An 11,889-nucleotide genomic window follows, 5' to 3' on the forward strand; every position below is an offset into this window, starting at 1 on the left:
GGGAAGGGTAGGGGAAAGGAAATAAGGGAAAAAATATGAGAAAATGAAAAAATAGAAATAAAGTGTTTGTAAGTGGGGAGGGGAGGAGGGGGTGAAGGGAGGGCAGGGGTAAGGCGAAAAAATGAGAACCAAGACCTGTCATGTAAAGGTACAAGATCCCAATGATGAATGCAACTATACCGTATACCTAAAATGGACCAATTAACTCAATGAGGAAAAAAAGTTAAGGATAAGATTGTGTAAACTATTATACCATGATGGAAATTAGAAAAAGATTCCTCAAAAAACTAAAAAATAGAAATTCCACTTAACCCAGCTATTCCTCTTCTAGAACTCCTCCTGAAAAATTTATAGACACCATATTACAGTGGAACATGCACAGCCATGTTCATAGAGGTAGACCTTGTGATACCAGGTCATAAGAGGAGTGTAGTCCATCAGCAGATGAATAGATCAATAAAATGTGTTTATACACAATGAACTTCTACTCTGCCATAAAGAAGGATATTTTTGAGGCATGTGTAGGGAAATGGACCATAATGAGACCATAATGTTAAGTGAAATAATCAGACACACGAGTTTAACTGTCACATGGTTTCTCTTATAGGAGAACAGGAGAACCTTGAAGTAGAAATAAATTAAAGAGCAAAAGAAAAGATAGGTAATAGGGAACAGAGAGACATTTCTTTTCTAAAAGGGAAAGGAACCAAGAGATAGAGAGAGAAGGAGAGGATGAAGAAAGAATTAAGATGTGTTATGTACATGTACCAACTCCCTTCAAGGAATATAATCATAATGTACTGCAAACATGTAATAGTAAATTTTTAAAAAAATGAGGAGTGTATAAGAAATATTGTTTGGTAAGTACACAATGAGTAACATCAGAGTAGCATTCACAGTTAAAAAGCTGCCTATACATGACAGATCTTGCTTCTCATTTTTTCCCCTTGTAAGTGTAAAGATACAAGATCCCAGTGATGAATGTAACTGTCCTGTATACCTAAAATGTACCAATAAAATCAATGAGGAAAAAACATTTTTTTTAAACCTGCCTAGTTGACAAGGTGGATGTCACCTCACTTCCTTATCCACTTTGATATTGTTCCTCAAACATACTTGATGTCAAAACATTGTCATTCTATTTCAACTTCTCAGTTTGAATTCTCAATATTGCCTCTTCCATTACATTGGCCAAAACCTCGCTAACTACTGTTGGACTTCTTTTTCCTTTGAATGATTCCCTGGTTTCTAAACCCCCTTTAATTATCCCACTGTACTCCTAGAATTCTCTTTTGTAATCCATGTTCTGATGTTTGTCTGTATCTTCTGCAGCTTAAATGAGAACCAAGACCTGCCATGTAGAGGTACAAGATCCCAACGATGAATGTAACTGTACTGTACGCCTAAAATGTACCGATAAACTCAATGAGAAAAAAAATAGTGGCAATTCCCCTTTTCTTACATCTTAGCAGGGAATTCAGGGACTTTCCCAAGCTGATTCTCATCCTGATTTCCTAACTTCGGTTCTCATTTTTGCTGTCTCCCAGAGTTCTCTATATTCCAGTCACACCATACCTGTCCTCTCTTCCATCCACCTGAGATGCTCTTCCTTTTGCTGGGTCCAACCTTACCCAGTCACTAAAACCACGTTTCCTCCCCTGATCGCTGCTGTGCGCCCATCTCACATCTCAGAACCTTAGCAGTGCAGCAGCTGTCATCCGTGACAGTCACTGAGATCCTGCACCCTCCCTCACTATCTGCCACTAAGTCTCGGACACCTATATGCATGTAGTTCACCCGAGACCATGTAAAATCTTTGTCACAAATTGGGATTTTGTTGACTTGAACTAGGCCCCCAAGAATCGGCACTTCACAAATCCCTCGGGGAGTTGAAATGCAGATCTGTGGCCTCCTTTGGGAAACATGGCCATAAAGAATGAGCTAAATCTTGGAAACAGCCTATTTGCCCATCCGTTGGAAACTGGATAAAGAAGTTGTGGTTTTTCTATAAAATGGAATATTACTCAGCCATAAAGAATGAGAAAATGGATTCATTCATAGGAAAATGGATACATATTTAAGATATACTCTTAAGTGAAATAAATAAGTCACACATGTGTAAATACTGAATAGTTTCCCTGGGAAGAAAGGAGCTAAAGGTGTAGGGAAGGTGGGATGGGTAGGGGAAGAGTAAAAAGGGAAAAGAAAAAAATGTGAGAGAATGAAAAGATGAAAATAAAGTGTTTGTAGATGGGGAGGGGAGGAGGGGGTGAAGGGAGGGCAGAGGTAAGGGGAAAAAATGAGAATCAAGACTTGTCATGTAGAGGTACAAGATCCCAACAATGAATGTAACTGTACTGTATCCCTAAAATGTACCAATAAACTCAATTAAAGCTGAAAAAAATAAAATAAAAAAAAGAATGATTGATTGCAGGCCTGGTGATTCATGCCTACAATTTCAGCTACTTTGGAGGCTGAGACAAGAGGATGGCAGGTTTGAGGCCAGGCTGGGCAACTTAGCAAGACCATCTTTCAAAATGGAATGGAATGGAACAGAATGGAATGGAATAAAATTTAACATGACACAATAAAAGGGTAAAGACAGTAGCTTAGTGCTACCTGGGTTCATTCTGCAGAAACAAAAGAAAAGAAGCAGAAGGAAAAGGAGGGAGAGGGAAAGAGAGGAGAAAAGAGGGAGGGAGTAGGAGAATACAAAAAATTTAAAAGTTTTTAAAACACTCTCCTACAATCCTAGAAGGGATGGAACATGACAGTAGTTTTTTCAATAAAGAGCACTCATGAAGCCTCAACACATGCTGCTGGATGGTGGTGCAACATTCTGATGATGGACATTTAAATTTTATTTGGAACTTACATAGGGCATATCAGAGTTTTAGAGAGAAACTGGATTGGTATTGGAATCTCTGATAACATTATCTTTTTTGTAGAAAAGTTTACTGTATATTGTCAATTGAAATCATAGGAAGGTTCTGATATCAATATCCAAAGCATGTATTAGCTTTTCCTTACTCTGAGAAATTTAAAGTTGGCAAGAAAAAAATGCCAAAACATGCCTTTTAAATGATATATGTGTTTAGCTTTCCCATTAAATATACATTTGAACATCAGTTTTTTAACAAGAATTTTGAAAATGCTTCCTGAAGACTAGATAAGAGGTCATTCTTAAGAAAGTATGTTTGTATATTTAAAGTACTGCTAGAAAGAAAATGGGGAAAGACCCAAAATTATTTTAAACCATTTTTTAAAAATATGTCATTCAAAGGAGAGAGTTATCAGGATTTGTTTTCCTTCTTTGTTTTTTACTATTGAGGAAAAATACATGCTACCTCAAAAAAAAGTTAAATGTGTAAGAAATACATAGCAAATGTAATGAAATATCTTCATAATCCTATGTATCCCTAAGAAATAACCAATTTTAAGTTTATCATATATTCTTGACTTTTTATTTCATCTTGTTAAAGTATACATTTTAAAAAATACAATTGTTGTATACACACCTTTCTATAACTGTGTTGAACAAAAATTTCCTCTCAGACAAATACAAAAGTAAATAGAGTAAAATATACCTTCCATATAAAATGAAATAATATTATCATTTTTCACAATTGCTTCACATTTATTTGTTTTTTGTTACTTAGGCTTGAACCCACATTCTTGTATGAGCTAAAATCCAGACCACTTCTGATCTTTTAAAGGCATCAAACACGACACCTAGTGTTAAGTCCCTACTGTTTTCTTTCAACCTCCACAGTCCCCAAGAGCAGCAATAATCATGAGTTAGATTTATATCTATTTCAACTTACCTTTTAAAAATATCATTAAAGTTAAATATTGAAGATCTGTTATATTGATGCTTTTAGATAGGTTTTAGTTTATCTGTTCACCTGCTGATAGATATTGAATTTCCCCCTTGCTTTATGGGTATAATTACTGCAGTATTAAACATACTTCTGTGCAGAAATTCTGTACAGTATATACCTAATGGTTAGTGTATAGACTTGCGAGGTGGTACTGGCTGTACAATTTCAATTTCACCATATATTAAATTTTTTTCTCTCAAGCAATTAAATCAATTTATATTCTCACCAGCATTATCTGAGAATCTTCTGCCAATCTTTTGTAATCTCTTTGGTTTCTAATTTTTGTTCCCTTAAATAATAAAAAAATTGTATATATAGAAATTCAACTTTCTTTTCTGACACTTGCATGTTTACATTTGATTCTTCCATTTGCTTTTAGATTTTTTCTTGTAGTTTTACGGGAGTTTTCATTTATTTTGGCCACTAGTCTTTGTTTGGGAGGCAGAAACATGTAAACACCTTAGACAGACCTTATGTTGTAACTTTCTTGTATTTTACTAAATTGTTCTGTGTCCTCTATCATTTTCTAAAGATTATACAATAAAAGAATCTACTATCCTTGCAGATTAATCACTATTTTCTTATAATCCTGCCAGTTTTTCTTGACATATTTTAGTACAGATTCAAGTTTATCATAAAATATTGGTGGGCTGTAGAATTTCTCTTTATTAAAGATTTTGACTTGTTATAATTGGGCTTTCAATATCACGTTGCTTTCATTTCTTTTAGTCTAATATATACATTTATATCTGTATATCTTTTACATTTCCCTTATTTTTGTTTTATAGCTATAAGCTGTTTTTTATAAGTAAGTAGTTTTATTTTATAGTTAAACCTAATAAGCTGTTTTAAAAGGAAAAACTTTATTTGCACTTATTCTAATTACAGATATATGAAGGCTTTCTATTTGGTTTTCTCCATACGAATTTTGCTTAAGTTTCCTCAACTTCCTATTTCTTCTTGTGACAAGAAAGTTTCCTTTGAGTTTTTTTCCTGTTAGTTTCTGTCATTTTTATGACAATTATTGTAATTTCAACAAAAATATTATCTATCTGTCTAACAAAGTTTGTATTTTGATCCAGGATCTCACTTAATTTCCCTATCTAGATTTGAACTTGTGATTCTCCTGCCTCAGCTTCCCAGAGTGTTGGGATTACAGGCAGGCATCACTACATCCTATAAGAACTATATTTTAATCATTCCTCTTCTGATAGGTTTTTTTCCAATGACACTCTAATGCAAATGAATGAAATATTAAGAATTCCTTTATCTTTCTTTCTATGCTTATGTTAGTATCTCTATTTAATATATCCCCATACACTGAATTGCTGGTAAAACTCTTGTCCATTAAAATCTAATAAAAGCTTTTTCTTTTATGACCCCTTTCTCTCCTCATAGAAGTTGAGGGTAAGGCTTTATCAGATATGAAACTTCGCTCCACTGTTTCCCTGATATGCAATTTGGATGCATAACTGCTTAATCTTTGATTTCTTTATCTTTGAAAAGAAGATTACTATAGTATATATCTCAAGGGGTGATTGTGAGGCTGACATAATGGAACTGAATTTAAGACTAGTGTGATATCTAAAACAAGGTTGCCATCGCTAAAGACACTGAAGTTAGTTAAACAATGAGCAGATTTCTGACCCCAAGTGAGTTGCACATGGAGATTTTCAAGAACACAAGTGTTACATATGTGCAGAGGCATGGGGAATGTGGGAAATCTGTATCTTCTGCCTAATTTTGCCATGAACCAAGAATTGCTCTACAAATAAAGTACATTTAATAAATGTCAGTACTTGGGGCACCCATTGAAAACTCTGATCTGATAAATTGGAGATGAAGCATTGATATATGTATTTTAAATCTTGGACTATTCTAAGGCACATTCAATGTGAGAACCACTCTAGGCAAAGTATTAAAAAAGAAAAGAAGCAGTTCCTGCCTCTGAGTTCATTGTGACTCACTTTCCCTTGTGGACTTCTAGATCGAAGTGGCGACCCCACAAAATCATTTTATAGCAAAAGCAATGACATGCTCCTTTCTCCTTTGGAGGCTACTGCTCTGGCCCTGCCTGATGCTGAGCTGCAAATATTCATTTGCTGTAGCCCATAAATAATCCATTTCACTTGATGCTAATTCATTCTACAGACATTAATTGATAATCTATCGCCAGGGATTGATGGAGCTAAGATAGAAAAACACCAGTGACTAAAGGGATCAATATTCTTCCCCTGAGACAGTGAGGGACACAAATCTGCAGAGATACTGCAAAGAAATGAATGAGATTTTTGATCAAGGAAGGTGAGTGTTTCCCTCAGAAGTGACAACTCAGAAGAAGCCTGAAGGAAGAGAAGAGTTCCTCGGGTGAGGAATGTGACAGTCAGTAGGGTCATCAGTGATACAGCAAAGCCCAGGAACAGCCTGTGGAAGACATTCAAGACGCTGATCACAGAGTGGAGTGAAAAAGGCATTAACATGAGATTTCAGAGACAACTGAGACCAAACATGTCTGTGTCCTGGAAACCACGTTAAGCATTCATGAACAATCCTAAGTGCAATGGAAAACCTTGGCTTGTATTGAGCAAAGGGATTAATTACCAAGATGCAATCTGCTTTGGGGGATGTCCATTTTGGTTAAGAGCCTTTTGAGGTGCTTAGTGGAGGAATTCAAATGGCGATTCTGGTTACATCCAGGTGAGTGGCAGTGAGGCGGAGAGAAACCAGAGGACTGCATGTGACTTTGACTGTTGACTCTGTTTGGAAGAAGTCTATCTTGAGGTGCCCATGGAAAATGGGTTGAGTAGGTAATAAGTTATCAAAGTCCAAAGCTCAAAATAGAGATCTGAGTTGGAGACAATTTTAGAAGGCTCCTTTACATTATTTTCACTACTGAACCAAAAGACAACATAAAAGCTCTTAACTCCACTCACTTCTGAGCAAACATGTTAGTCAGACCCACAAATCTAATTGACTGATGCTTCTTGTACACATAAGTAAATAAGATTTGGCTCCAGGTAGCAATTACTCCTGGTGTGTCTCTTTCATCTCTTTAGACAATTTAAATGTAAATGTCAACCTAGACACACACAGAGAAAGAGAGAGAGAGAGAGAGAGAGAGAGAGAGAGAGAGCACTTTTTTCCAGGGGGAAAAGAAACTTACTCTTTGTACTTGGTTGCAGGTGTATGTCCTGTATAGGTTTCAAGCCTTTCATTCTACATTTGCAGGAAACAAATGTGATTCTGTCTGTGCTGTTTGGAGTGAAAGCCTCTCCAGCAGTGAGAGTCTTATTAATGTTTAAGGAGCTGAAATAGACTGCTTTGCAATCAATGCTTTTGATCTGTGCACTTGATTCAAAAGTATGAGACCACAAAGGATGGAGAGAAGGTCTTGACACCCAGTAGGAGAGTCACACTCTTTCCAGGAGCCAATTGAAAACCTCCCTTGTGCTACTCGCACACAGTTCGCTATGATTTATCTCCCCTCTGCAGAGGAAATAAACACGCATTCTGGAGTATCTTCTGACGGTGGGGCTGATGAGAAGTGGCTGTTGCAAGTGTTATGGGGGTGTGGGGCACAGGATATGTGATTTTACTCAGTTATGTTCTCATTCCCATTAATAATATCAGCCTCTAGCTCTTTTCGCCACTAATTCTGTGAACGTGAATATAGTACAAAACACAGTGTGTACTTTTGACCTGGTTCCTGGGCCAAAAAAAAAGGGTTTACCAAAAAAGAAGTGTGTTAAAAAGCTTTTTTATAACCAAGAATTATTTGCTAGCACAAGCAATATTCTGCATTATGCATAGTTATCGTCATATTTTATGTTCATTACCTTCACCCACTTATCCCTTTCTTCCTCTGGCTTTCTCAAAACCAATTAAACTGTTTCAGAAACAACTTGCCATTTTTCTTGCAACTCATCACACTGCTTCAAGGATCTGTAACTCCTTTGTATTACATACAGTTTTGAATAAAGAATCATAAACATTCAAATTTTAGAGATTTCATAACATTTTCAGTTCTCATTCACCTATACTGAAAGGAGATACAAAGATGGTGATCTCTAGCCATTTCTTTCTTATTCATGGCACGAGAAATTGGGCAGTTCAACTTTGTGGATTTGTTTCTTTCTGTTTTGTCATATAAATTATTGATTTGAGTTTTAATCTTATAATAATTAATCACCTCAAACTACAATAATTCCAGTTGTTTATTTTACCTGTTTTTTAATCATCCTCAGGGGAGAACAGAGAAGGGGAGAAATTATATAAATAATTTAAAACTATTAATAATCAAGAGCTTCCTTTCCTTTAAGGAAGTAGTTAATAAATTTTACTAATTCTATTAACTGCTGTATCAAAATTGAGGGATTTATGATTAAAACTCAGTTACCAAATAGTTTCTCTGGTGTGAACAATCTGCAATAATAGAAGATATCCTTAAATTTTACTAATTCTATTAACTGCTGTATCAAAATTGAGGGATTTATGATTAAAACTCAGTTACCAAATAGTTTCTCTGGTGTGAACAATCTGCAATAATACAGAAGATCCTAATAAGATTACTGACATTTAGAAATGGGAAGGAAGGAGCTAAAGGTGTAGGGAAGGTGGGATGGGTAGGGGAAGGGTAATAAGGGGAAAGAAAAAAATGTGAGATAATGAAAAGATGGAAATAAAGTGTTTGTAGATGGGGAGGGGAGGAGGGGCTGAAGGGAGGGCAGGGACAAGGGGAAAAAATGAGAACCAAGACCTGTCATGTAGAGGTACAAGATCCCAACAATGAATGTAACTGTACTGTATCCCTAAAATGTACTAATAAATTCAATTAAAGCTGAAAAAACACTCAGTTTTCATTACCCTCCTGCTTTTTGCTAGACATAATGATCAAAGCATAAGAGGCTGTATGATTAGACTTTTGGGTGGTTATGTGACTCATGATCTGTGGCATTGTTACATGTGCCGTGCTACTGCTCCTCTTTCTCTTTCTCTCATATAAAGCATATGTGGTAATTATTGTCATTAATCTTCATTCTGAATGACAAATTGGATATAAATTCTGAGAGTACTTCATATGACTCCCTTTTTTATATGAATTACACATTAAAGTATAAAGTAAAATACTTATTCTGTAGTTGGCAAAATGAAATCTGAAAACTTACACATGCAAAACACAATTTTGCCCTAATACATAATTCCTCTGGTGTTTCATGGTTGAACTCACTTAAATGATTTTATTCTGTTCCCATATGTTCTGATGCAAATCTGAGGAGTAGGAAGACGGGAGGTAACGCTATTCAGTACGCAAACCTTCCTTACTGTGTTTCACAGCTCTCTCCCTACCTCAGAAACCTAAACCCGTGTGATGATGCAGGTTTCCAGGAATGAAAAGAGATTTAGAGAGACCACTTGTTGGATGCAGGTGATCAAACTTCCATAATAGTTATAAAAGCCTTTGAAAAGACAGGCAGTTTTCCTGGTTTGGCCATCTGGTCAGAGTAAGTGTTTTCAGGGCTTCTGTGCCTTCACCTTTGCCCCCTCCTTAGAAGTAAGAAATGTAAGGAACGCATTGGCTTCTGCAGGTCTACTTGGACTGCAGTTAGTTGAGATAACGCCTTCATCTGTACACCTTCACTCACATGCTCCAGCACTGTCCGAGTTGAAAAGAAGGGAGGGAGGTAAACCATGTTATAGGCAAATGTATCACCTGCTGAGCCAAAATACCAAAACAGAATTTCCAGGGTGGGTTTTGTCTTATTCAAAGGTTCAGATCAATTGCATGCTTTTAATCATATCTGCTATGTGAAGAAACAGAGAAAGCAAAGTGCTAATGTTAGTAAAGGTTGGAGGACAGGAAAATACAGAATTTACTCAGCTTCAGCAGTGTGCAAAGGATTCTTTTTCTTCCGGCTTCCCAAGTGGCTCTGTGAACCATTCTTTCAGAATTTTGCTTCATTTTGTATATTTGAGAATTTAGTTAACATCTCTGAAACATGAGGTGATCTTTTTAATGACCTTGTAGTCTAAGTGATATAAATTGCTGTCCTTCTAGATTAAGTCCTTCGAATCTTGTAAAACTGGAGACTAATGACTAGAATGTCTCACATCAAAGGGCTGGTCACATTTGTACCATTCAATTATATACCTTTGTTAGTGATCTTTAAATAAGTTCACAACAAAGAAAGACTAATACATTTACAATTTCCTGTGAGGGTATTATACTTAGAAATGTTTTTAAATAAATTTACAAATCATCTTTCAGTTTCCTTTATCAGTCTTCTATCACACTTCAGACTTCTGGAGGCTACATCACAAAGTAAGTTGTCAGTCACAGGGAGAATCAGATGGAAAATAGTAAATCAGTTCAAATTCTTCAGCAACACTGGAGAGAAATACAGAGTTCCAAAGCATGTACCCTATCTCAGTGACCTATGTCACATTACTTTCATACTTGAGGACAATGTCTAACTTCTTAATGAAATATACACTGGTATAGAAGATTCCCAAAGCTATAGGTAGCCAGAAATTATTCACCAGTTCCTCTAAAGTTTTCAGGACTGGTAATCACTTAAACTCAATTAGTTATGCCAACAGGTTCTAACTGTAGTGACTGGAATAAATCTAAATATAGCCAAATGCAATGATTAGAACTAAATGTAATGATCTAGAAGATAGCATAATCACACAGCAGCTTCTCTGTACTAGAAATAAAACTTGAGAGGAAATGATAAAATGATCACCCAAGCCAAACTTTAAAAAAAAATGATAGTTTTTTGTGTTATGTTTCATTTGGTTGTATCTGTCCATCGAAACTTGCCAGAGGTGCAGTTAGAAGCTGTTTATAATCTCATATATGGGAAACAAACCAATTCTTAGGCCTCAAGATTTCAATGTATTTTGTTTCTAAGCAGTGATATCTGGAAATTATACAAATTCCAGATTAAAGAGGTATTAACTTACAAATGTATGCTGACCTAAGATGCTTACAAAAATATAATGACGTAAGATGGAGCTAACTCTGTAATCAAGATGACAGCATTTGAAAAAGTCAAAATAAAATGATTCTGCTATTTCTCCACAGAACCCACCTTCTACTTCGGAGACATGCAGTACTCTGTGGATGAGAGCGCTGGCCATGTGGAGGTGCAGGTCTGGAGAGTAGGTACCGACCTCTCCAGGCCTTCCAGTGTCACTGTGAGGTCTCGGAAAACGGACCCTGCCTCTGCAGATGGTGAGCTGTTTCAACCTCAGCCCTTGCGACTCATCTACGGCTTCCAACAAACCATGACACCAAATATTTATAGCCAAAATAATTAGGGTAAAAAAGAATTTACGCTTGATCCTTGTGAGGCATGCTGGATGGATTTTTTTACCTGAAATTATTACTATATGATAGATAAATCTAAGATTTCTTTATCACTGTAGGAAAAGACATTTAATGGCTATGAGTTAGAGGCTAAGTTATAAGGTAAAAGTCACAGACTCTAAATTCTGATGGTATGTTTCCATGAATTGGTTCACCACTCAGGAAATCTAATAATATTAAATAACATTAATATTCAACAATATGTATTTTATTCTGAGATCTATAACTTCACAAAGTTGATTGTAAAGTTTAAGACAAGCATAGGACTCAAATTTTCTTTTTCTTTTTCTTTTTTCTAATTGAAAAACAGCATAAAAACTCTCTCCTTTATACATATTCACCTTTTAAAATGAATATGTGATGTGCACAAAGACACTTACATCCTGTCCACATCATGTATTCATCACACAGACGAAGTAGGGCTCATATGGTTTCTAAAATCACCCTTAGGTTTTCATTTTTAGTGCAATTGAACTAGCAATACTTTCTTTATAATAGGTGCCTGATAAACTTTTTTTCCAAATTAGAAATTTTTAAGAGAAAAATTCAAATCAGAGATGGGGAAAGGGAGAGAGAAATGAGAATAAGATACAGGAAAAGCAAAGCACAGAAAGAACCACAAGGTGATACAGATATTCT

At 35.8% G+C, this 11,889-nt stretch overlaps 1 protein-coding gene across 1 annotated transcript in view; it reads left to right on the plus strand.

Annotated features, from left to right (window-relative positions):
* Frem2 (FRAS1 related extracellular matrix 2) overlaps nt 1-11,889 on the plus strand; it is a 183,779-nt gene that overhangs the window by 117,336 nt on the left and 54,554 nt on the right. The window contains exon 7 of the mRNA XM_010639174.2: nt 10,966-11,115. Coding sequence (XP_010637476.1) covers nt 10,966-11,115 — 150 coding nt within the window. The remainder of the gene's footprint in view (nt 1-10,965; nt 11,116-11,889) is intronic.

Source organism: Fukomys damarensis, unplaced genomic scaffold (assembly GCF_012274545.1).
Source record: "Fukomys damarensis isolate Sample0158 unplaced genomic scaffold, DMR_v1.0_HiC HiC_scaffold_38, whole genome shotgun sequence".
Classification (NCBI taxonomy): domain Eukaryota; kingdom Metazoa; phylum Chordata; class Mammalia; order Rodentia; family Bathyergidae; genus Fukomys; species Fukomys damarensis.